Source organism: Culex pipiens, chromosome 3 (genome assembly GCF_016801865.2).
Source record: "Culex pipiens pallens isolate TS chromosome 3, TS_CPP_V2, whole genome shotgun sequence".
NCBI lineage: Eukaryota > Metazoa > Arthropoda > Insecta > Diptera > Culicidae > Culex > Culex pipiens.
In genome coordinates, this window is record NC_068939.1 from 48,858,384 (window position 1) to 48,884,291 (window position 25,908).

Here is a 25,908-nt window from a genome sequence, read left to right on the forward strand (position 1 = left end):
TGCACGCCGAAATGTCAAAATCACGCCGTTTTACAAATATAAGAAAAAAAACTTGTGGCTGTCATGCCATGGCACACTTTATTTTTAATGTTGGTACCACTGCGTGATTTTGACGTTTCGGGCGTGCACCAATGCACCATTCAAAATGCCATCTTCGCTTAAAAATCTGAATAAGTAAAAAAGATGACGAATTGTCACTTGTAGACGGCGTTTATGAGCTTACACAATATCAAAACAAAAGTATTTTAGCGTGTGTGAGTGGCCGGTATTAAGGTTTAAGGAGTGTCAACTGGTCGTTTTAAAATATCTTTTTAATTTCATTTTCAACTGCTAAAAATTTAAATCTGGTGACATTTGATCACAAACTGGCGCAGATATGATAATAAGAAGTTAACCCTCTACAACCCAACCCCGCCTTTAGACGGGCTTCGATCTAAAAAATCGCCAAAAATCAATTTTCCAACCGATTTTTGATCTTTAAAAAGCATTAGAAAGAAGAACTCTTAAAATTTTAGAAAATTTCAGGGTTGGAAGTTTTACTTGTTTTATGTGACTTTGCCAATGTTTTTAAAAATGACATTTTTAGGGGTCAACTTTGGCTGTGTTTTTTAAAAACATTTCCTATATTTTCAGTAAAAAGAAGTATGCAGTAATTTTTGTAGTGTCCCAGACTATGCCTCTACGCATTTTTTTTTGCAATTTAATAGCAGAAAATGTGAAAAATGTAATTATATTAGGTGGTAGAATAGGCCAAATACTACCAAAAACAATCATAAACTAAACAAGATAAATGCAAATTAAAATACTAAAAATAAAACAAGAAAAACATAAAACAAGAGAAGTAAAGTTTTTCGTAGAACAAAAGTTGCTCAAAATGACCTCCTAAACACGGGAAAAATAAATATTTTCGAAAAAAAAATTTGGGCAGTAGAGGGTTAATAGGATCATAATAATGGTAAATAGGTTGACCAAATCGGATTTTGTTTCAATTAAGACTGATCTGACGAATGCGTTGTGGCGGTCCTGAAATTATGAGATAAAAGGCACGGGATTTATTTCAATTATGGACAAATTTTGCGTTGGACAATTCCCGATAATGGCAATGATTTGTATCTTAACAAAGTTTACCATAAACATATTTTAAGGTATGTTCACATTTGAGTGTAAAGATAATAATAATAATAATAATAATAATAATAATCTTTCAAGTTCAACATCCCCCGTGAACCTTGTCCAGACAGCACGCTGTTTAATTAGATTTTTTCGCCAAATATGGCCCCTTCATTAGCGGCGATCATTGAACGCATCTTGTTTCTCAAGACTCGTGCGAAAAACAGGCACGGCGACCACTTTTCCGCCGTCAACTTCACCTTGATAGCCAGCTAGATTCGCCACATCATCATCGGTTTGAGCAGCTCGATTTGAATCCCTTTCCTTATCAACTATCTTGGGACCTCTCTTGGGGGTGCAATTAGAGAGAGATGGGCGCAGATATTCCACGGATATCTTTGGTTTTGCATTTTTCTCGCAAAAACCGCCCAGTTAGGGAACAACTCGCCAATTTCACTTGATGATGAGAACAGCGAATCCCATGTTCGAAATTAATGGCTCGCATCAAGCCATGAATCGATGGACATTTGCCATTTTTCCACGATCCCGGTGAAGGTTCCGCCGGTTAGGGAAAACAATTCCTTGTTCCGTGTCCGTGTTTCTTTCACGGGTATCACTTTCAAATGACGTGGAGAGATTCATACGAATTTCACCCCAAGGGGATGGGTTCGGCCGGCCTAGGAAGACGACTACCGAAGAAGATCGCTTGCTTGGAGATAACCTTTAGACTTTAGGCGGTGGTTTGTCGTGGCCTCGGCTATACAATGCACATTGCAATGCTGGTGATTTATTTCCAATTCAGGGTGACAATTTAATACTTTTTTTTACTGCAAGCATTTTTCTATCTATCAAAAATATGTTTTTTTTTTTCAATGAATGAAGCTCGGTAGATCTCTTAAACATGATCAATTCTTCAGAAATGATCATCAATAAATTTTCGTATTTTTTATTAGCCTTTAAATTTGTGGGGGACTTCCCTTTGTCCATTTTGCGTTATTGGTTAGCACAAGTGACCACTTCCGATACAAAAAGGTTATCTACACATTTTTAAATATCTATCCTGAGAAGTGTATGTCTGATCAACTTGGTGTCTTCGGCAAAGTCGTAAAAATAATTAAGAAAAAAAATCGATACAAAATAAATACACTCTAAAAAAATACCCTTTTTTCATTTCATTTTTTGACATAAAAAAACTACGCAATAACGCAAAAGCAGGGGCAAACTTAATTTACCAGTGTTGCCTATCATTTTTTTTAAATCAATATTGTTTGAAAAAATTGGAGTGGGTCTCGTGGCGCAGGGGTAGCGGCTTCGGCTGCCGATCCCGATGATGCTATGAGACGCGGGTTCGATTCCCGCCTTATCCACTGAGCTTCTATCGGATGGTGAAGTAAAACGTCGGTCCCGGTTTCTCCTGTCTCGTCAGAGGCGCCTGGAGCAGAAATCCCACGTTAGAGGAAGGCCATGCCCCGGGGGGCGTAGTGCCAATAGTTTCGTTTAGTTTCGTTTGAAAAAATTGGAATTAATTTTCAAATTTACAATATAGCTTACAAACAAAAATTTAATACAAGACTAACATTTCAATTAGTCTTGCATTAAATGTTTGCTTTTTTTCAATTGGTTTTCAGGCTTATATCTGGATCATTGAAAAAATGGTAAACTTTTAAAATATGTGAATTTTTTGTTTTGTTTTTGCTTAAACTCTTAACTCATGATCGTTATCAAAAAAAAATTATTTTACTTCATTTGTTGATGTTCAATGTGTTTTATAATTGGAGGGTATCTTCCAGTAATTTTTTTAAGGTGTATTTAAAGTGGGATTTTACGATTAATCAAAAATAGTTTTTGATAATCGATACAGCCTCGAAAAGCTTAAATTTGGTGACAAATGCGGTTTTCTCAGTGTCATCAAATTAGCCCTCAGTTTGCAACTCGCGATATTCAATGTTAAATTATAAAACATTAGTGAAATTTTCTGCTATTTTAAATATAAATTATTTAGAAATTTTAGAATCAAGAATAACATTTTGAATGGGCTATAAACTATTATTAATTATTAATTGATTTGATTATTATTAATTATTAATTGTTTTGAATAGTTTTCGATAATCGTAGAATCCCACTTGAAATACACTTTATAAAAATTACTTGAAGATACTCTCCAATTATAAAACGCATTGAACATCAACAAATGAAGTAAAATATTTTTTTGATAACAACCATGAGTGTAGAGTTTAACCCTCTTTAGACGGGCTTCGATTTTAAAAAATCATCAAAAATACATTGATTTCAATTTAAATGATCATGGTGCCATTTTATAGCAGAAAATGTGAAAAACGAGCAAAAAATTTAAAAAAGTGACTGTAAAAACATGAAAAAATTAGATAGGCAAAATGTAATGATAGGAGGTGGTAGAATAGGCCAAATACTACCAAAAACAAACATAAACTAATCAAGATACATGCAAATTAAAAAACTAAAAATGAAACAAGAAAAACATAAAACAAGAGAAGTAAAGTTTTTCGTAGAACAAAAGTTGTTCAAAAAGACTTCCTGACACGGGAAAAATAAAAAAAAATCAAAAAAAAAATTGGGCAGTAGAGGGTTAAGCAAAACAAAAACAAAAAAATCACGTGTTTTGAAAGTTTATATTTTTTTCAATTATCCAGATGTAACCAAAAAACTATTTTTTTTTATTTATCTTTTCTTTAGTGATAAATTCTCATAATAGGTATCTCTTAAATTTCTTAGGATGATACAAAATCTGGTACCGGAGCTACAATTCTTTAAAAAAAACATGTTTTTAAAACAAAAAACACAAGCAAAAAAAACAAAAATATTGGCACTGGTTGCCTCGTAAAGCTTAAATTTTGTGAGAAATGAGTTTTTCTCAGTATCATCAAATTAGCCCTCATTTTGCAACCCGCGATATTCAATGTTAAATAATAAAACAATGTCTGATATTTTAAATATCAATTATTTAGAAATTTTTGAATCAAGAATAACATTTTGAATGGACTAAAAACTCTTATTTTAGAAATTGTTTAACAGTTGTCATTAAAAATATGTCAATTTTGCTTATTTATTTAAACATTTGAAAAATGAGGAAATAAAAGTTTTTGAAATTGTATATATCTAGAGATGTTTTTAAGTTTCAATAAACTAAATTTTAAAATTTAACTTTTTGGTTATTTTTGAAACCGCCTGAAGTCAGGGGTATTCAATACCTTTTAAAATAAACTACAGACATTAAGTAAAAAATATTTTCAAATCAAGTTGCCACCATGGCATCCCAGCGAGACCTTCCTTGAAGGTCTTGAGATCGCTGACTCCAGTAAGGTGAGGAAATAACCGTTCTCATATCGAAAATTACCGATAGACATGAAACTGCAAACACCAGGACTGTAGCCAGTGACAAGATTCGTCCCACGTTCACGATTATTCAAATTGTTGCTCGTTTGACATATCTCATCCCCTTCAGGAAGGCAGCATCCGGAGGATGAAAGTGAATTGTATACTGTTTTTTTCCTCTTCTTCTTCTTTCTAATTGGCCCAATATGGAGAATGCTTCGGCATGTCACCGTCTTCGAAATAGGTGCCTCTTCGCTTACCCTTAACAAAAAATGCACACGATTTCGCTTTCGTTAAGGTGAAGCTTAGCTGCACCAAGAATTCCGATATGGGATAACCAACAAAAGCGCGGGGGTTCGCTGCCGATGATGATCACCACGTGCTGCGTCTAGGTTAGGGTTGTGCTAGGTTAGGGGTTTTCGGTTGAGGTGGGTCATGGGTGCACTTTTCGATGGGACATTACCGCAGAGTGCCGTCGAAAATCGTGATTTAATTGAAAGAGAAAGCTCATGTCGGTGGCAATCGTCGCGGGCAGCGTCCGGAGGAAGCCATTTAGTTATCGATTTGGTCTGTTGGGATGATCTTTCGCGTTCGTGTGGGTTTCCCACGATTGTTTGTTTTAAGTGTTGTTTGGTGGCAGACTCGAGTCGTGACATGTTTGGGCAATACACGGGAAGTCGTTACGGGGTGGTTAAGGTTCATTGACTGTCGATCATTTGGGGTTTGTTAGGTAACTTTGGCGAATAGTTTCGCAAATGAACTATCTGCAATGAATAATGAGTTTTACAGTGACGTAACACAATTTGAACACCACTATTAACCGCATTAACGATTTGATTGTCAGTTTAACGTTTTAATTGCATCACTCATTCGTGAAGCACGTTCAATAAAGTTCAGTTCAGTTTTGCACTGCATTTTAAAAAGTTAAGTTCGTCGCTTGCAAATCATTGAAGTCACTTTTATTAAATTTTATTAATAGAGAAGAAAAGCAACTCGCGACAAAATTTTGAGGCTAGGAATTTTGACAGGTATGGTTTTTATAAAGTATTCGCCTCCTTTTCTCTCCCACAGAAAACCTGGGAACGAGGTAGCTGTCAAACTAGGCCAAAATGTTAAAGTCACTCACAAAATGAACTTTGAGTGATTTGAGTTCATTTCTGACGTCACGATTTTCTCCTCTATTTCAATCAATTAAGCTCAAATTAAATTTTTGACTTAGTATTGAAAATCGTCAACTAAATTTTAAATATCCAGAGTTTTTTTAAAAAAGGACCAATAAACTATTGTCTTTCATATGTTTATAGGACCTAATCACAAAAAACTCTAGATATGTGTGTTTGTGGTCCAATCCAATTCCCGCTGGCCGCAAGCGAAATTATGAGAAAGATTACCTATTTTGTATATGCACTTGTAACAACGAGCAAAAAGTTTAAAACAATAACTAAAAGTAATAACAATACGAAAATCAATGTTCGTTCCCTTCTAAATTTACAGAGGAAGCCGACAAGGAAGCCCAGAAGCGTCAGAGCCGGGCCCTCAACGGGGACACCGCCAAACAGGCCAAACCGTCCAGCCTGATGAACCAGATCGAGGACGGTCTCTCGATCGTCGCGGATTTCGTTTCGGACGGAGTTGACAGGTAAGACGGTGGAGGGTTCACGTCCCTGCAGTGTTAAACGAAGCTAGCGGTTGGAGTCTCGGCTTTTCAGCTAGGACACCCACCGGTGCAAAGACGCAAACCAACTCTTTTCTATTCGACCTTCCAGCTATTCGTCGGACGACAGCAGCAAGCGCAAATCGGTCGCGGAGGACGCGGCGGACGTGGCCGGAACCGGCAAGAAGCACCTGCACCACATCCTGCACAAGCTAGGTAGCAAAACGGCCGCCACCAACAATCGTAGCGAAGAGAGTGGTGTTGCACGTGGTTCCGACGCGACGGATTTGGATGAGGAAGTGGAGGCCGCCGTGGAGGATGGTTTTGTGGATTATGGATTTGGCGCCGGGCCAGAGAAAGCTATCGGTAGAGGCAAGCAAGGGGGTGACCCGGATTTTGGTTACGGTGATGATGGTGGTCATGGTCATGGAGGTGGGTCCGAATTGAAGTCCAACACAAACAGTACTAGAGCCATTCGCGGAAGAGACAGCAACGACGACGACGACAGCGAGGAGGAGGAAACTGGCCGCAACGGAAGCGGCGAGGGCGGAGGCTTCCGACGTATGAGTTTCGATTTCTTTGAATACCCCCTCTCCCACACACGTTGTTTACATTCTTCGTTAAATGACCCCTGGGTCCCTCCCTGCCCTCAATGTTTTTTTGATGTTTGTTGCAGCCCTCCCCAAAATTGGGTTCCACGAAGTTTCTTCCACGTGTACAAAAGTTTCTCCCCGCCACCAAATTTAGTTCCAACCAGCAAGCGTACAAGAATCTACGAAGCTACGGAAAACCAGTTCATTTGTTGGATCCGCCCCCCTCCACGAACCAAAGGGTGTCCTTTAAAAAAAACTAAGTCAGCCCATTAAACTTTGTCCCTCTTTTTTCTTTTACCCCCAAACCCTGCCCCATTACAGATGATCGCCTCGGTTTATTGCCCCAAATTCCCTCCGGAGATACCCAAACCCAATACACTGCCAAACACAAGAAAGGAAATGATACAAAGTTGATGAAAAAATAGTTTGTTTTTGCTTAAGCGTGTGTTTGTGTGATTTTTTGCCTTTTTTATTGATTTTAGTTTGATTTTTTTTTCTGTGTGATTGGATATTTACAGAGTTTTTTTAAAGGTCCTATAATAAAGGTCCATGAAAAGTTTAACAAAACTTTTTTTTTGTCTAGTTGATGGGTTGAAAATAGCATCATCTAGTCAGTGTACAAATTAATCATTGAAGAATTTATTTCGAAAAGGTGTAAGGTTTACATACATAAACGTGTAACAATTTGGGTCAAAAGTACAGCTCGAGTACAACTAAACTTAGAAATCTACTTGATGCATTAATATTTGAAATCAATCGAAGTTTCTGGTGGCTCCAAAATTATGTTTTATGAGCACTCGAGGATTGAAGTACAGGCTACACTTACCAAACTTGGCCTGTCGCTAGAGACAATTCGCCATTTTCCAATCAGTGAATTTATTTTTTTAAATTAGTCAAAAAAATAGTACGATAACGATAATGTTAGTGAGGTCTTTGATAACAAAAACAATAATATCATCGTTATCATTATGATTTCATGGATGTGCGACAAAAGGTCGAAAGTGGACAAAAGGTCGAATGGACAAAACGTTGAAAGGATAAAAGGTCGAATGTGAACAAATTAAACAAATAATTATAATTATAAACTTTTAAATAATTCTTGAAAAAAATATTTTCTTACAAAAGGTCTGATTTTTTCTGTTAGTCAATCGTTGGTTTACCCACCCTTTTAGTGATGATATTTTTTTTAAAAATAAACAGAATAACTTCCAAACCATTTTTTGAGAAGATTTCCATTCTTTCAAACAAGAGCAGTTCTTCCCAAATAAGTTCGACTTCTAAAATATTTTTCAAGTCTTTGATTTCTTTTAAACAACCTTTTCTTTTTTGTCGTTATATTTTTGTGAGTTTTTCCATTCTTTCAAACATGAGCAGTTCTTTGACAAAAAAAGTTCGTCTTCTAAAATATTTCAAACGTATATTTTTATTTAAAAAAAAAATCTTGATTGTCACAATATTTTTGTGAGTTTTTCCATTCTTTCAAACATGAGCTGTTTTTCCCAAAAAAAGATCGACCTCTAAAATAATTTTATTTTTAAAAACAACATTTTCTTGTTTGTTGTAATATTTTTGTGAGTTTTTCAATTCTTTCAAACATGAGCAGTTCTTTGACAAAAAAAGTTCGACTTTTGAAATATTTTGAAAGTTTATTTTTATTTTTTAAAACAACCTATTCTTGATTGTCAACATATTTTTGTGAGTTTTTCCATTCTTTCATACATGAGCAGTTCTTCCAAAACAAAAGTTCGACTGATAAATTATTTTTTAACTTTTTATTTTATTTTTAAAAACAACATGCTACTTCTTAAATATTTTGCAAGTTTTAATTTTATTTATAAAAATCGTTGGAATATTTTAGAGACTTTTACATTCTTTCAAGCTAAAATTTAAATAGTTTCAAAAAAGTCTTGCTAATTAAATATTATTGCAAGTTTTCTATCCTTTTTCAATCTGAAAGCATGGTCTCAATAGATCCTAAGAAAAATCTGACTTCAAAAACATAGCTGTATATATAAAAAAAACGATCGTATTTATTTATATTTTTAAAGATAACCTGCCCTCTCCCCTTTCAAAAAAAATTCCAACAATACGGGGGCAAGTTTTGTTCAGAAGATCTCTATTTTTTTAGGAATATAGAAGTGAAATTAAAAAAAAAAAAGTTCAAATCACCTTTCCATAGCTGCTTATCAATATTTGTGTATTTAGGCTCAAATCAAAAGTTTTGGTTTGTTACATATATTTTTTAAATTCGACCTTTTGTCCTGTCGACATTTTGTCCATTCGACCTTTTGGCATTCGACCTTTTGTCATACATTCGATTTCATCATTTATTCACAGAAAGTAATTTGTAAATATCATGTCCCATTTAGCAACTAATTAGATGGGTATCAAACAAACCGAAATTGTATATGCTTTATTCATTTTCATTACAGTTTTTTTTTTTTTTTTTTGCAGAATATTCATATCTTCACAAAATTCCGAAAAAAAACTAAAATTTTCATAATTTGCAAATTGGTTATCAAACAAAGCGAAGCTTTGTATATTATTTCACTTTTATTAGAGTTTTTGCCTTCCTCACTTTACTGAGGAAAGGCTATAAAATCACTCGAAAAACGAACTTTTTAGTTAGACCTCCTAGACCTACCTTCATCTGTACATATCGACTCAGAATCACCAGCTGAGCAAATGTCTGTGTGTTTGGCTGTATGTAGACATGTGTACCAAATCAATGTCACTGGAATATCTTGTCACAGGCCCAACCGATTTTGGCCGGAATGGTTTTAATCGATCCGTCTTAACGTCCCCTAAGTTGCTATTTAAATTCATGCAGTTTTCTCATGTATTTAAAAAGTTATGTTAAAAAAACTGTTTCATATTAAATTAAAATTATGGTAAAAAGGGTGGTTTTTTCATGAAATCCTCACATGTTATATATTTTTAGAAAGCATATGAGAAGACCTTTCTTGTGGATTAAGAATTTTCAAGATCTGACTTACCTATCTAAAATTACAAGTAGTTTAAAAAATGGTCTGAATTTACATAACCTCAAATGGTCCCGTCTGGTCGCCACGAAAAAAGCCTTGTAGAGGGATGCCATTTTCCTGAAAGGCGGTGTCTGTATAATCTTGACAAAAAGTCTGTAGGAAGTCTGTTTTTTTTACTCGTCACTTATTTTTATTAGGATCTCTTAGGTGCTGCGATCACGTTAGGGGAGATCCATAAACCATGTGGACACTTTAGGGGATTGTAATCACTCTATAAATGAGAGGAAGGCACCAACCACCTAAAGGTGGATTAAGTTACGTTTTTTTTGTAAATTACTCAAATTTTTGCAACAAAAAAAAAGTATTTTTTGAAAATATTTAAATTTTTATTATTTGCAATTTAAGTATTAAACGAAGTGAAATTTTGTATGTTTCACTAGTTTAGAGTTTTTGGAATTAAATACTCACATTTTCACAAAATACCGTATTTTTTTAAATTACTAATTTTGCACAGTTTTAGAATTTTAGAAATGAAATACACAGATTTTCACAAATTTACAAAATTTCAAATCGCATTGGAAGTTATATAATTTTTAATTTGACTGTTTAATTACAATTACTCAAAAAAGTGAAAATGCAGACAAAATTTTGCTTATTTTATTATGCTTAGAATTTTAGTATTCAAAAAAAGTGGCATTTTGTGAAAATGTGAGTTTTTCATTACAAAAATTCTAAAACAATGAAAATGCAAACAAAATTTCGCTTGGGGGTATAAAACCCATATTGCAAATTATAATAATTTGACTAATTAAAAAAAAGGTTTTTTTTTGTAAAAAATTGAATATTTAATTCCAAAAATTGAATCAGCAAAAATGCATACAAAATTTCGTTAAAGGGTATCAAATTTGAGTACTTCCAAAAAATACGGTATTCTGTGAAAATTTCAGTATTTAATTCAGAAAACTCTAAAAAAAACGAAGAATTTATACGAAATTTCAAATCGTTTGAAACCCGTTTGTGAAAAGTTGAGTATTTTACAAAAATAAAACTCTTGTAAAGTGAAAATGCATACCAATTTCGCATCGTCGTTTGATATTACGAATTATGAAAATTTTAGCATTTTCGAGAAAATAAGATATTTTGTTATTTCTTTTTTAATGTTTGTACTAAAAATATATTCTAAGTGAAAGCTTTGAAAATTTAACATGATTTGGTTGGATTAGTTCAATTTTAGAAATAGATATAAAAAAATAGTTTTCGTCCGATATCGATAAAACTATCATTATCCTTATCGAATATAATCATAATCCAATATAATCAGACAATTTAGCTTATTTCCTCTTAAAAAAATTAAAAAGTGGCAATAGTTTAACAATTTCTCATTGGAACTTAAATTAGATAAAAGATTCTAAAAAACTCAATTGGGCAGTCATATTTTACTCAAAAATGTCTCGATTCACCCCAGTTGGCGCTAGTTTTGAATTTATTTTATGTTTCAGCACAATAATGATATATTTTTCTTTGGAAGCATGATTGTTAGTTATATACAATAATCTAAGTATAAGGCATGATATTTTTACAAATCAAAAAGTGGTCACCTTCAAGCTTTTCGCTTGCTTTTACCAGCTTTGTTCTTTGCATAAATAATGCATGTTTCAACCAGTGTGTGTGTGTTTTTATCATTTATCATTTATATAATGGGGTCATTCATTCAAACATTTTTCAATTTGCATGATTTCAACCAATCAACCATAAACTGTAAGGACATCGATCATCCGACATGCATGCTGTATCTCATCAAAAATCATCAAATAATTCGAGAAAAATAGAACAAAACATCATACTTCGTACCAACACTCATCCAACACATTCAAAGTAGATCATCCCTCTCATATCCCATTTTCCATCAAAAGCATTTAAGTAACCATTTTTAGATCATTTTGGTATGCTTCACAATCCATTCGTAGTAAGTGTGTGTGAAAACTAGTTAACCCCTCGAGTAGTGAGTGTTTCTAACCGCTTAGATTTGCCGCTTCTATTAACCGCTAACTCCTCCCAAAGATCCGTCGTAGTAATTTACTAAAAAAAAATACAACGTCCAACGAAAAAAAAAAAATAGTGTTTGTCCGTGGCTAACATTCAACACAATTTTGAGCAACAATAATAACCGATTTTTTGATTATTTCTTCCCCTTTTCCGAATAAATTTTCGGTGCAAATTTGTCCTCGTTTTTCCCAAATATAAACATAAACAAAAACAGGCAAGCGCAAGGGTAAGAAGAAGAAGACGTACATGAAGCTGTTCATCCTCGGAGCGGCCCTCAAGGGCAAGATCGAGCTGCTGCTCAAGATCCTGTCGTTCCACCTGCAGCTCAAGTTCTTCGCGATCGCCGCCATCGGCCTGCTGATCAACATCGCCCGGTTCTGGATCGACATCAAGAAGCAGCCGCACCCGCAAAAAGTACCGCACCGGAAACGGCCCTGGTTCTTCCACTCTGACTCGAGGGGGGTTTGAAGTGTATTTGATCAAAAGAGACTTTTTTCGGATTCGACTTGACGACTTGGAGACTAAACGACCACACGACTAGACAGTTTTAACAAAATCGATTAAAAAGTTTAAAACCAATTTAAAACAACTACACGGAAAAAAGTAAAATCCCGAAATCGTGAATTGTGCACATGAATTTTATTCATGAATTTGAGAACCACGAAGTAATAAATTCACTTTTGCAGTGCAAATTCACTTTACTCATGAATAAATTCCTTCATGGTTTTTGAATTCATGAACAAAATTCACGATTTCGGGAATTGATTTTTTTCTGTGTGATTTATTTATTCAAATAAAAAAAAACTGATGTTCCGACTCTAAATTTAAAAAAAGAACGACCTCGATCAAGTGGAAGAATCAGGCCACGACCTATCCTACCCGTCCCGTCCAACTGTCACTCCCCCCACCCCACCTCCCACCGAGAACCACCCGCCAACCCCCGCACTAATAGGAGGTCCATCTGGACTACACTTACAGGTAATCTACTACGAGCACGCCCAGCACCAGCACCACTACGACGAGGGACACGGCGGCGGCGACGAATGGAACGGCGGCTACTGGAAGCGATCCCTGCACAATGTCCACGATGACGGCCCGGTGGCGGCGGCGTCCGAGCCCAGCTACGGTTACTACGCCCAGGAGCGCAGCGAGGACGACTCCGGCCATCACTATCGAGGTGCGCAGCAGCAACACTACGTTCAGCAGCCTCAGGCCAACAATCCGAGCCACTATCCGTACGATCCGCACAGCATGGCGTACAACCAGCAGCGGCCATATGCCTAACACTTTTTTTTTCTTTAGGAAGGTTAGGTTAGGTTAGGGTTACGGAGGTCTCCCCCTATCGAGTTCTTATTTCATCTTCATCATCCCATTCTCATCATCATCATCCGTCTCATTTTGTATAAATCTAACGCAAAAGCCAGTGTTACACTAACCTTCTCAATATCTCACGAAAAGCCGTACTCTTTTTTCCCCTATTGTTCAGCGTTGTCATCGTTAGTCCTTAGGTAGTATGGAGAAGAATCATCGTTTTGTTAGTTTTCAGTTAGACTGTTTATTTATTTATTTATTGAACTAATATTTATTTGTAACGTGATGCCTTTTTGAGTATTTAATTCGATCCATGTGCGAAAATCGTAATGAATTGTAGTGAATGAAAAACTATTATTGTGTGGAAGAATAAATAACAAATTAAAACGATATTTATGATTTTTCTCTGTATCCGAAATAATGTCCTAAAGTCCTATGTATTTTTTTATGTACAACGGTAAAAAAACACAATTAAAACCTAGATTAAAACCCACTTTTTCATTTTTAAGCGGTATACGCACATCGGAAGGAACCGGTCAAGAAAAATTTCAAATGGGCAGCAGCGGCAGCGAAAGCAAGCCAGAGAGGGTGAAGAAAAGCCCCAAGAAAACGCTCCCTCTCCTTTGTTCTGCTGTTCGTAAAGCTGTTTCTTGACCCCTTTCCTTCCGATCTCCATACTAGCCTTTAAACAAAAATCGACGCCAACATTTCAAAAAGCATCATGTACAAACCATGCGTTTTGAGAAAAACGCATTTGAATGTTGAGCATCCATTTTCAATTCCCATTTTGATATAAAAGCAAAATAAGATGTTCTAACGATAACAAACGATGAAAAACGTTGCTTTTATTGATACTTGATCATCCAAATTCAATAAAACATTATTTACGTCATTTTATTTGAGAAAAACAAACATAACTTCTTTTGAAATCACCAACGTCTATATCACCCTGCTGTCATTGAGGGGGACGCTTTGTTATGAATCGTTTTTCTTCGCCGAATGTACATGGCGCTTTGTTCATGATGCTTTTTTTTCGTCACGAGGTTTATGTAGTCTTTTGTTTGACAGGTTGACAGGGCTATATAAACAGGCACTGCTGATGGCAGAAATTTTGTTTATGTTACTTTATTTAAAATCATTATTAAACAGACTTTACTGAAGTAAGTTTTGCTCATTTTTGGTGGAGAGGTAGCTTATTAGGAGTACTTTCAGAATATGCAATAACCCAGAAAGTGTCAAAATGTACATGATGCCTTTTGAAATGTTACCGTCGAAATAATAAATTGCCAAGACAACATTTTCGATGGATCAACTATGGTCCCCTGGAATGAGCTGTCAAGGAGGGCCGCGAAATTATTTTGTTTAAAATTGATTAAAAAATCCATTTTAAATCCTTTGCGGTCATACAAAGGGTCATTGTACACAGAAAAATAAGCTTTATCGTTGTGAAAAATAATATCAAAAATTTAAGCCTAACTTTAGGACCCACGATATTAAATTGTGTTTTTTACCGTTGTACATAAAAAATTACATGGGGCTTTAGTACCCAATTCAATTAAACATTATTTCCGTAATTTTATTTGAGAAAAACAAACATAACTTCTTTTGAAATCACCAACGTCTATATCACCCTGCTGTCATTGAGGGGAGCTTTGTTATGATTCGTTTTTCTTCGCCGAATGTACATGGCGCTTTTTTCATGATGCTTTTTTTCGTCACGAGGTTCATGTAGTCTTTTGTTTGACAGGTTGACATGGCTATATAAACAGGGACTGCTGATGGCAGAGATTTTGTTTATGTTACTTTTTTTTAAAATCATGATTAAACAGACTTTACTGAAGTAACTTTTGCTCATTTTTGGTGGAGAGGTAGCTTATTAGGAGTACTTTCAGAATATGCAATAACCCAGAAAGTGTCAAAATGTACATGATGCCTTTTGAAATGTTACCGTCGATTTTACAAAATCCATCTGAGCTAATTTTTGTATTTTTTTTGATCCGGCTGAAACTTTTTTGGTGCTTTCGTTATGCCCAAAGAAGCCATTTTGCATCATTAGTTTGTCCATATTATTTTCCATACTAATTTGGCAGCTGTCCATACAAAAATGATGTATGAAAATTCAAAAATCTGTATTCTTTGAAGGAATTTTTTGATCGATTTGGTGTCTTCGGCAAAGTTGTAGGTATAGATGAGGACTACAATGAAAAAATATATACAAGGTAAAACAAAAATTGGTGATTTTTAATTTAACTTTTTGTCACTTAAACTTGATTTGCCAAAAAAACACTATTTTTTATATGTTTTAGGGGAAATCAAATGCCAACTTTTCAGAAATTTTCAGGTTGTGCAAAAAATCTTCGACCGAGTTATGAATTTTTGAATTAAGTGTTTTAAAAAAAATCAAAATATTGGTCGCAAAAAATTTTCAACTTTATTTTTCAATGTAAAATCGAATTTGCAATCAAAAAGTACCTAAGTGAAATTTTGGTAAAGTGCACCTTTTTCAAGTTATAGCCATATTCAGGTAACGTTTTTGAAAAAAGTCGCAGTTAATCAATTTTTAAAATTAGTTCACATGTTTGCCCACCCTTGAAAAAAATATTTTTTAAAAGCTTAGAAAATTCTCTCTATAGCATGCTTTCTTGAACTTTGTGATACGACCCAAGGGGTAGGACAGAGATTAACCGAGTGACTCAATTTCTCAAAATGACTCAATGTTACTCAAAGTTACTCAATTTTCCTCCTGAAATTTTGTATAGCCTGGTTACGGAATTTTCGAATCGTAACTTTGACAGTTAGCTGTGTATACAAACAAAAAGTGATGCTGAAGGTTCAAAAGGTAAGTCAACTACTTGAGTAAAGATTCCGGGGATTATTACAGGTGCGGACAATCTCGGATTACATCTAGTTGTCCAGTGGGAGTAGATTCCCTGCGTAAAGGGCAAATGTCATCTTTCTCAGGTCCGCTGCACAACCAAATCGGTTCCCACGTTTAAACTTTTGCTCCTCAATCGACGTCTGCAGGAAGTTAATCTCTTTGTTCATTTAATTTTTCAGAAACACCCTGGAAGCAGCCCCTTCAGGTCGGACACAGACTACGGGAAACAACATGCTCAACTCCCGGATTTATCCCCGTGTCCATGTCGTCTTGAACGCTGACGTCGGAACGGTCTCTGCTATAGGTCATTCACCACCCCACCGGCCGCGGATTTTTAGTGTGGGTGATATCGGGCTCCGTTGCAAAGTTGGAGGTTGAAGTTTGTCTGTGGTTGAAGGTCGTGTCAATGTCAGAGGGTTCGGGAGAACCGGGAGAAGACTTCGCTTCTACGTGGACATGCCTTTCCCACGACACGATGCTGATCTAGCTGAAGCGGCTCATGATCGACCTGAATTGGTTCAAAAGCAAAGAAGTGCCACCGCAAAAATGCAACAAACAACAATTGTTTTCGATCTACAAGGAGCATAGAAAGTAATTCGAGTTGATCGACAAAGTGTACGTCGAGACGGAGCTGCGGCCCGAATCGCTTGATAACCGCCATCGCGGATCGGGAAATGATCCTGTAGCAGAAGGTGCAACGGTCCAGAAGACAGTGAACAAGGTCCGTCGAGTGGCGGGAGGAACCGCCAGCGGAAAGTCGACGGTCTGCAAACGGATCATGGAACAGCTGGGCCAGGCTGACATGGACCACACGCAGCGACAAGTAGTCTCGATCAGCCAGGACAGTTTTTACCGGGAGCTAACCTCCGCGGAGAAGGTCCGCGCCGAGAAGGGTCAGTTCAACTTTGACCATCCGGACGCGGTCAACGGGAACGGAAACCGGTGTGACCAAGCCCGGTTTCACCCTGATCAACCTGACCACTGATGTCAAGTCCGTCAAAATGCACAAAGAAGCCCTGCCGGAGGCTGTGCCCGGAGACAATGTCAAGAACGTGCCCGTCAAGGAACTGCGTCGTGGATACGTCGCCGATGACTCGAAGAATCACCGCCCAGGTCATCGTGCTGAACCAACCCGGTCTGATCTCCAACGGATACCCCGTGCTGGATTGCCACACCGCTCACAATGCTAGGGAGTTCAGCAAGATCAAGGAGAACATCTTTCGTCGTTCCGGCAAGTCCACCGAGGATCATCTAAAGTCCATCAAGTCTGGTGATGACGCTATCGGTCCCACAAAAGCCTCCAGCAGTCGATTTCCGGTTTGTCCTGCCGGTACTTGCGAGAAATCAGTTTTTGCCAAAAGATTCAAACGAAACCAATGAATAAAAGTGTTTATTTCTGCTTTTTGCTTAGTTTTTTTGTAATGCGGTTCCGATGCCTTTGGTCCGTTCTAAAAAATGTTGGGTAAACAGTCTTGATAAACGCCGATGTCCTCCGAGTCCTCCTCGTTCTGGATGACCTAGTGTGCTGACCACACCTCTTCCAGGTGCACCTTACAGCCGATATCACGCAACGCCGACTTAACGTCGTTTGCAATCGAGGAATGATTGGTCAGGGCCTGGTTGAGCGCGTTCTCGGCGCCGTGGCTCAGGAATTTTACTGGCCGCGTGGATTTTCATAATTTGGACGATCGTTTCGGCGATACCGATTTCGAAGAGCGTTTTTTTTGTCACGCAGCGGAACGTGATCTCTACCATGTCCACCAGCACCTTCAGATCATCCGCCTCCGGATGACAATCCGGAGACGTCCTGCAGCTGCTCGGCGCGAAACACCCAAAACACAATATTTCGTTCCGATTCCGGCTTGCGTGAGATGCCGGATTTTTCTATGTATCTGGTCCTGCAAGAGGTAGGATCCATGACAGCCTTGGGTAGAATCCAAGGGGTAGGACAGAGAGCAATATTGAGAAAGTTTGAATAATTTTGAGTAACATTGAGCCACTCAAAGTTTTTCAATCCTCCCAAACGACGTAACGAATTTTGACACTGACATTTGGCACCAGAGAGAGACGACTGATTTGACAGATACAAAACTAAGCCCGAACAACGTGGAGCGGAAAAAAGATCCCGTTCCGGTTTTATTTCTGGCAGCTTTTTACGGCCTCGATCGATTCTACCCAAGGCTGTCATGGATCCTACCTCTTGCAGGACCAGATACATAGAAAAATCCGGCATCTCACGCAAGCCGGAATCGGAACGAAATATTCAATTGTGTTTTGGGTGTTTCGCGCCGAGCAGCTGCAGGACGTCTCCGGATTGTCATCCGGAGGATGATTTGGAGGTTTATAAGGTGCTGGTGGACATGGTAGAGATCACGTTCCGCTGCATGACAAAAAACGCTCTTCGAAATCGGTATCGCTGAAACGATCGTCCAAATTATGAAAATCCACGCGGCCAGTAAAATTCCTGAGCCACGGCGCCGAGAACGCGCTCAACCAGGCCCTGACCAATCATTCCTCGATTGCAAACGACGTTAAGTCGGCGTTGCGTGATATCGGCTGTAAGGTGCACCTGGAAGAGGTGTGGTCAGCACACTAGGTCATCCAGAACGAGGAGGACTCGGAGGACATCGGCGTTTATCAAGACTGTTTACCCAACATTTTTTAGAACGGACCAAAGGCATCGGAACCGCATTACAAAAAAACTAAGCAAAAAGCAGAAATAAACACTTTTATTCATTGGTTTCGTTTGAATCTTTTGGCAAAAACTGATTTCTCGCAAGTACCGGCAGGACAAACCGGAAATCGACTGCTGGAGGCTTTTGTGGGACCGATAGCGTCATCACCAGACTTGATGGACTTTAGATGATCCTCGGTGGACTTGCCGGAACGACGAAAGATGTTCTCCTTGATCTTGCTGAACTCCCTAGCATTGTGAGCGGTGTGGCAATCCAGCACGGGGTATCCGTTGGAGATCAGACCGGGTTGGTTCAGCACGATGACCTGGGCGGTGATTCTTCGAGTCATCGGCGACGTATCCACGACGCAGTTCCTTGACGGGCACGTTCTTGACATTGTCTCCGGGCACAGCCTCCGGCAGGGCTTCTTTGTGCATTTTGACGGACTTGACATCAGTGGTCAGGTTGATCAGGGTGAAACCGGGCTTGGTCACACCGGTTTCCGTTCCCGTTGACCGCGTCCGGATGGTCAAAGTTGAACTGACCCTTCTCGGCGCGGACCTTCTCCGCGGAGGTTAGCTCCCGGTAAAAACTGTCCTGGCTGATCGAGACTACTTGTCGCTGCGTGTGGTCCATGTCAGCCTGGCCCAGCTGTTCCATGATCCGTTTGCAGACCGTCGACTTTCCGCTGGCGGTTCCTCCCGCCACTCGACGGACCTTGTTCACTGTCTTCTGGACCGTTGCACCTTCTGCTACAGGATCATTTCCCGATCCGCGATGGCGGTTATCAAGCGATTCGGGCCGCAGCTCCGTCTCGACGTACACTTTGTCGATCAACTCGAATTACTTTCTATGCTCCTTGTAGATCGAAAACAATTGTTGTTTGTTGCATTTTTGCGGTGGCACTTCTTTGCTTTTGAACCAATTCAGGTCGATCATGAGCCGCTTCAGCTAGATCAGCATCGTGTCGTGGGAAAGGCATGTCCACGTAGAAGCGAAGTCTTCTCCCGGTTCTCCCGAACCCTCTGACATTGACACGACCTTCAACCACAGACAAACTTCAACCTCCAACTTTGCAACGGAGCCCGATATCACCCACACTAAAAATCCGCGGCCGGTGGGGTGGTGAATGACCTATAGCAGAGACCGTTCCGACGTCAGCGTTCAAGACGACATGGACACGGGGATAAATCCGGGAGTTGAGCATGTTGTTTCCCGTAGTCTGTGTCCGACCTGAAGGGGCTGCTTCCAGGGTGTTTCTGAAAAATTAAATGAACAAAGAGATTAACTTCCTGCAGACGTCGATTGAGGAGCAAAAGTTTAAACGTGGGAACCGATTTGGTTGTGCAGCGGACCTGAGAAAGATGACATTTGCCCTTTACGCAGGGAATCTACTCCCACTGGACAACTAGATGTAATCCGAGATTGTCCGCACCTGTAATAATCCCCGGAATCTTTACTCAAGTAGTTGACTTACCTTTTGAACCTTCAGCATCACTTTTTGTTTGTATACACAGCTAACTGTCAAAGTTACGATTCGAAAATTCCGTAACCAGGCTATACAAAATTTCAGGAGGAAAATTGAGTAACTTTGAGTAACATTGAGTCATTTTGAGAAATTGAGTCACTCGGTTAATCTCTGTCCTACCCCTTGGTAGAATCGATCGAGGCCGTAAAAAGCTGCCAGAAATAAAACCGGAACGGGATCTTTTTTCCGCTCCACGTTGTTCGGGCTTAGTTTTGTATCTGTCAAATCAGTCGTCTCTCTCTGGTGCCAAATGTCAGTGTCAAAATTCGTTACGTCGTTTGGGAGGATTGAAAAACTTTGAGTGGCTCAATGTTACTCAAAATTATTCAAACTTTCTCAATATTGCTCTCTGTCCTACCCCTTGATACGACCCTTAGTTGTTGACATATTACCATGCAAAGGTTTGAAAACAAGAAAATTGATGTTTTCCAAGTCTCACCCAAACAACCCATCATTTTCTAAATGTCGATATCTCAGCAACTAATAGTCCGATTTTCAATGTTAAAATGTGAAACATTCGTGAAATTTTCCGATCTTTTCGAAAAAAATATTTTCAAAAAAAATATTTTTTTTTGACTCGATTAAATTTTCAAAAAGCCCTATCTGCATATAGGAAACCCATGACTCATAGGTTGTTTTGAAAATTGACTTTAGAATTGTAATTAAATGACAAAAAATGGATTTTTACCAAGATTTTGCCGATTTTTTTCCAAAGTGTCCTGAAAAGATCCAAATATGTGCTCAACAACTCGCCGTCAACCAGACCGACGTCGGTTCGATTTCTGGAGCAACATTTGAAAGGGGCGGTACGACATTGCTCTTACGGCCTTTCATGACACGCGTTTAAATGGGACGAAAGGCCGTAAGAGCTATGTCGTACCGCCCCTTTCAAATGTTGCTCCAGATTTCCATTGATCCATTGTCGCACTATATTTTTACCGGGTTGATTAGGTCGACACAGCGAAATGTCAAGAGTCGTCCTAACGGCATCGAGTCCTCGAGGGGGGCTAACCCTGCGCACAAATGTTTTTGTTGACAAATTTTATCTTGAAATCAGTTTGATTTGGCCAAAAAGTTTTTTTGTGAATGTTTTAGGTGAAATTCTCCGGGTTTTTAGTTGTTTTGTTAAATCTGTTATCGGTAAGTACATTTAAGGGGAAATGTTAAAAAAACAGTCAAACTGAGTTCATCCCCCACAGGCATGACCGCCTTCAACCTGTCCACCTTCCCGGAGGTGTGCCGCCTGTGTCTGCAGTCCAAACATCCGGACGAGCTAGTGCCACTAAATTCCGACCGACCCGCCTACGGTCGCACCCTGTCCGAGCTGCTCGGCGATCTTACCGCGATGGTCATTCCTGCGGAGGTGGAGCGCTACCTACCTTCGGAGGTTTGCTCGATGTGTCTGGAGGTGTTTGATTTCTTCTGCAAGTACCGCCAGAAGGTTGGGTACGTGCATCGGTTCTTGGTGGCGTTTGTGCAGGTGAAGCTGGGTGATGATCGACCGTTGCGGGAGCTGTTTGCGGACGAGTACTTTCCTATACTGTTGAAGGATTTGGATTTGTGCAATAAGGACGAGCTGGTGGTCGAGGATATGATTGAGGAGTACTCGCAGTACAAGATCGCTTCGATGCCGATGGGGGTGGCGGCGAAGGTGGAGGATGAGTGCGAATCGACCACGGTGATGGTGGAGATGCTGGACGTTAAGGAGTCGTTGCTGGTTGAGCGACTGTTGGATGATGTGGGGGAGGTTGGGGGAGGGTTGGAGAACATCATTGAAGCGGAATCGGTTCAACTGCTTCCGATGGAAGGGTCTGAGGTTGGGGTTGAAGAAGTTCCCGATAATGAGTCGGATCAGGAGTTTGTTGAGGAACTGGAATCGGCTCAAGAACCGATTAAAAAGGAAGTCTTCCATTGTACAAAGTGCAGATATAAAACGGTGTTGAAGCGGACATTTGAAGCACATTGTAGGTTGCACGAGCGGAATGACCATCTGGAAGGGGTTCGATGCCCCAACTCGTCGTGTTTGAGGGTATTTCCCAACAACGAGGAACTCCAGCGGCATCTCCGGAAAGACATTCACAATCTGCACGTTTGCGACATCTGCGGGACGGCGTTACGCCACAAACATTCGCTGGAAATTCATCTTGCTCGTCACACAGGAGTTCCCAGCTTCAGCTGTGAATATTGCTCATCGTCGTTCTTCACCAACACCGAGCTGAAGAATCACGTCAAGTCGATCCACACGATTGGTGAGCTCTTCCGCTGTTCCGAGTGTGGTTCCAGCTTCAAAAGCAAGAAACTTCTTAACCAGCATCTGGAATCGCACCAAGAACGCAAATTTTCGTGCTTGGCTTGCGAGTTTTCGTTTAAAACCAAGCAACACCTTCGACGCCACGTCGTGACGGTCCACCAGGAGGTTCGATTCCACTGTGACCATTGCGAGATGTCGTACGGACGGAAGGACAAACTACGAATGCATCTGGAGCGAGCTCACAGCGTAAGAATGATCAACTTAATTAAACACTTCCCCAAAACTAACAAACCCTCCTTCCAGATCAAAACCCACTTCACGTGCGACATCTGCCTGCGCACCTTCACCACCCCGTCCGCCCTGGAAGAGCACCGTGGCCACCACGCGAACCCGAAGCCGCTCGAGTGCGCCCGCTGTCTGATCGTGCACCAGGACCAGCGCACCTTCGATCGACATCTCTGCATCAGCTATCGGGAGGATTACGTGTGCTGCGAGCGTGACTTCAAGTACCACGGCCCCTACAATCGGCACATGCTGCAGGAGCACGGCCAGCGGACGAATGTCCGCGTGCGGCCATCGGAAGACGCTAGACTGCGTAGCGAGAGAAAGTTGGCGCGCTGTCGACGGTGCCGGCAGAGCTTTGAAAGCGTGGCCGAGCGGAGAAAGCACGTGGTCGAGTGTCGGAGGAGGGCGGCGAAGGAAGCGGAAGCGGTTCGCGCGGGGACGTCGGAGATGGGAGAGGAGGAGCGTTTGGAGGAGGGCGATGACGAGGAAATGATGATTGACGAAGTGGAGTATGTGGATGAGGATGAGAGTTGAAAAATTTGGACCAAGTTAGCGAAATAAATGGTTTTATTTAGTTGATGACAAATTTCTATTTGCGTTTGAACTTAAGGCTATCGTATCGAGAAAATACGTAGGGGAAATGTACTCATTTTTTTCCGCTATTAAATCAACATTTTCAGATGTATCAACAATGGAGAGTTGCTTGCTCACTTTTATTTCTGGATTTTTTTTTGAAAAGGTCCAATAAACCAAATTTCCAGTTTTTGCTTTTTGGGTGTTTTTAGAACCGCCTTGAGTCAGGGGTATTGAAAAACACCCAAAAAGCAAAAACTGAAAATTTGGTTTATTGGTCCTTTTAAAAAAAAAACTCCAGATTTGAGCTGTTTATTACTTTGGAACAGTCAAAAACACTTAATGAAAATTGTTATTCATGATCAAAATGCTGATAGGCCGATAATAGAAATAGGCTGAGAAAGGGTATAGTTCCCCTAACTCTTCACTCGACTACCTTTATCGAGTAAACTGAACGTTGCGTTTCGTTGAAGCTCTCACACACGTCTCGGTGTGCAAGTTTAAGCTTTCTCGTTGGAAACACCTTTCCGCATTCGGCACATCGTTCGATGTATTTCTGAAACGATTCACAGTAAAAGACAATCTTTCATTGACATCAAACGCCATTGAAACTCACCCGCTCCGCTCGCATGTTCGCAATCAGCTTGTCCGAAGCCGGCTTGACGCGCGCGTTCGTCTTCTGGCCGTGCGCCAGAAACATGTGCTTGTTGTAAAACGTATGGAACTTGTGGTCCCGCCCACAGCACAGGTAATCGTCCCGGTACGAGATGCACAAATGTCCGTCCAGCTCCTCCTGGCTGAGGTAAATCACCAGACAAACACCGCACTCCAGCGGCTTCGGATTGGCGTGGTGATCTGCGTGTTCTTGCAGCTGTTCGGCCGTCGGGAATGACTTGAGACAGATTTCGCAGATAAAGTACATTTGGATCTATGGGGGGGAAGGCAGCGTAAGTTGGGTTGGATTTGGACAACGTTGACTGACTTACATTGTGCACGCGTTCCACGTGCATCCGGAGCTTGTCCTTTCTTCCGTAAGACATCTCACAGTGCTCACATTGAAAGCGTACTTTAAGGTGAACCGTTTCCTTGTGCCGATGAACGTGCATTATAGTTTTGAACGTTTTGCCGCATTCCGAGCACTTGTAGTTTCGCTCGTCGGAATGACTTTTGAGATGTCTTCGCAAGAATTGCATACTGAAAAGTACAAAATTCAGAGACAATTCAATTCCAATAATACCTACTCCTTACTTCTTGAACTCCAGCTTGCAAATCTCACAGCTAACCGCCTCAGTTGCGACGTGCACCAGACTGAGATGGAGCTTGTACTCCTGCTTCGTGTGGAAGCTCGAGGAGCAATACTCGCACGGGAAGCGCGTTTCGCCCTTGTGCCGTCGAACGTGAACATCCAGCGAGTATTTGTTCTTCAACGTGAACCCACAAATGTCGCAAACACAACAAAGGTGAACGTCCTTCTTGTGCGCTATCAGCGCTTCCTTGCAGTCAAACTCCTGATGGCAATAGTTGATCCTGCACACCAAGTCATCTGCCTGGTGGTTCTGCATGTGAGCTTCGAAAGAATCTTCGTAAAACGACGAAAAGTTGCAATCGATACATTGCAGAGGCTCATCCAGCTTCACCCTCGTCGGAGCAGCTACCTTTTTCGCCTTCTTAATCGTCTTCTTACGAATCTTAGGCTTGACGCTCACCATCACCTCATCCACCTCGCTATCAACCCCGTCCATTATCTCCATCTCCAGAAACTCAATATGCTCAGCATCCATTACATCCTCCTTCCCCTCAACGGCTTCCGTCCCATCCAGCATCTCAATCTCAAACAGCGGCATCGGTTCCGCAATCATCTCAACGGTCTCGTACTTGGAGTTATCCGTAACAAGCGCTTCCCAGCTGAGCAATTCCCCATCTTGCAAAGTTCCCGCCTCACGGAACGCCACGTCCAGCTGCTCGATGCCATCATCCATCAGCTGACGCAGCGAATCCGTCTGGCCGAACTTGAAGCGGGCGTAAGCCACCTGGAAGCGCAACAGCAACTCCAACCTCCGCCTCATCCGGAAGGCGGACAGAAATTCCTGCACGCACTGCTCACACACGGAGGAGGGCAGGGCGGAGCTAATGTCCTGTTGGAATTTTCTAGCGTCAGAATCTTGGTGCCTCACGAAATCAATTCAGTAGTACGGTTCGCAGAGCAATGGCCAAACGCCAGGCGGTTCCCATAGCGGGAAAACTTACCTCCGGAACGGGCGAACAGAACTCGTCCAGCAGTTCGCTGAGCTGCTGTTCGCCGAACTCCGGAACCGTTCCCACGATGGGTGCCATCTCCGGTTCCGGGCCCGGCCGCAGGCACAGCCGGCAAACTTCGGGAAAGTTTTCCAGCGCGGTGACCATCGCTTAAAAATGGAATTTGAAAGAAGACGCTAAGGAATCCGTTGTAGAAACTATTTTGTTGTGACGTTTCGTTTGTTTTGATTGGATTTTGGCTGTTTATGAAACGGAAGGGCTAACTTCACGTACATCCCTATGCGAAATTACTTTGCCTTCCTCACTGAGAGATGGCTACAAAATCACTTAAAAATTGAACTTCTTAAACACACCTCCTAGATATACCTTCACGTATACTTACTAAAACTTTTTGAAATTAATGATTTAAACTT

General features: G+C 40.3%; 3 protein-coding genes and 2 pseudogenes across 6 annotated transcripts in view; 3 read left to right on the top strand and 2 right to left on the bottom strand.

Annotated features, from left to right (window-relative positions):
• Nucleotides 1–13,439, top strand: part of LOC120428626 (uncharacterized) — a 31,522-nt gene extending 18,083 nt beyond the window's left edge. Inside the window, exons 3-6 of one of the 4 annotated variants that reach the window (XM_039593676.2) lie at nucleotides 5,956–6,100; nucleotides 6,228–6,676; nucleotides 11,953–12,152; nucleotides 12,691–12,825. In XM_039593676.2, the coding sequence (XP_039449610.1) occupies nucleotides 5,956–6,100; nucleotides 6,228–6,676; nucleotides 11,953–12,152; nucleotides 12,691–12,720 (824 nt within the window). In that variant the 3' untranslated portion in view covers nucleotides 12,721–12,825. Of the gene's footprint in view, nucleotides 1–5,955; nucleotides 6,101–6,227; nucleotides 6,677–11,952; nucleotides 12,153–12,690 lie in introns of all 4 variants that reach the window. The other 3 variants (XM_039593675.2, XM_052710635.1, XM_039593677.2) reach the window with 3 other exon arrangements.
• A 2,290-nt stretch (nucleotides 13,440–15,729) lies between these two features.
• Nucleotides 15,730–17,689, top strand: LOC120428625 (uncharacterized; annotated as a pseudogene).
• Nucleotides 17,690–18,139: 450 nt separating this feature from the next.
• Nucleotides 18,140–20,239, bottom strand: LOC120428622 (uncharacterized; annotated as a pseudogene).
• Nucleotides 20,240–21,157: 918 nt separating this feature from the next.
• On the top strand, nucleotides 21,158–23,299 carry LOC120428623 (oocyte zinc finger protein XlCOF6-like). Its single transcript, XM_039593672.2, has 3 exons — nucleotides 21,158–21,270; nucleotides 21,330–22,627; nucleotides 22,685–23,299. The coding sequence occupies exons 2-3, from the start codon at nucleotides 21,332–21,334 to the stop codon at nucleotides 23,198–23,200; spliced, it is 1,812 nt and encodes a 603-aa protein (XP_039449606.1). The 5' UTR covers nucleotides 21,158–21,270; nucleotides 21,330–21,331; the 3' UTR covers nucleotides 23,201–23,299.
• A 247-nt stretch (nucleotides 23,300–23,546) lies between these two features.
• On the bottom strand, nucleotides 23,547–25,721 carry LOC120428624 (GDNF-inducible zinc finger protein 1-like). Its single transcript, XM_039593674.1, has 5 exons — nucleotides 25,487–25,721; nucleotides 24,488–25,374; nucleotides 24,226–24,433; nucleotides 23,856–24,167; nucleotides 23,547–23,795 (listed from the first exon to the last, which is right to left on the bottom strand). The coding sequence occupies exons 1-5, from the start codon at nucleotides 25,640–25,642 to the stop codon at nucleotides 23,664–23,666; spliced, it is 1,695 nt and encodes a 564-aa protein (XP_039449608.1). The 5' UTR covers nucleotides 25,643–25,721; the 3' UTR covers nucleotides 23,547–23,663.
• Between the last annotated feature and the right edge of the window lie 187 nt (nucleotides 25,722–25,908).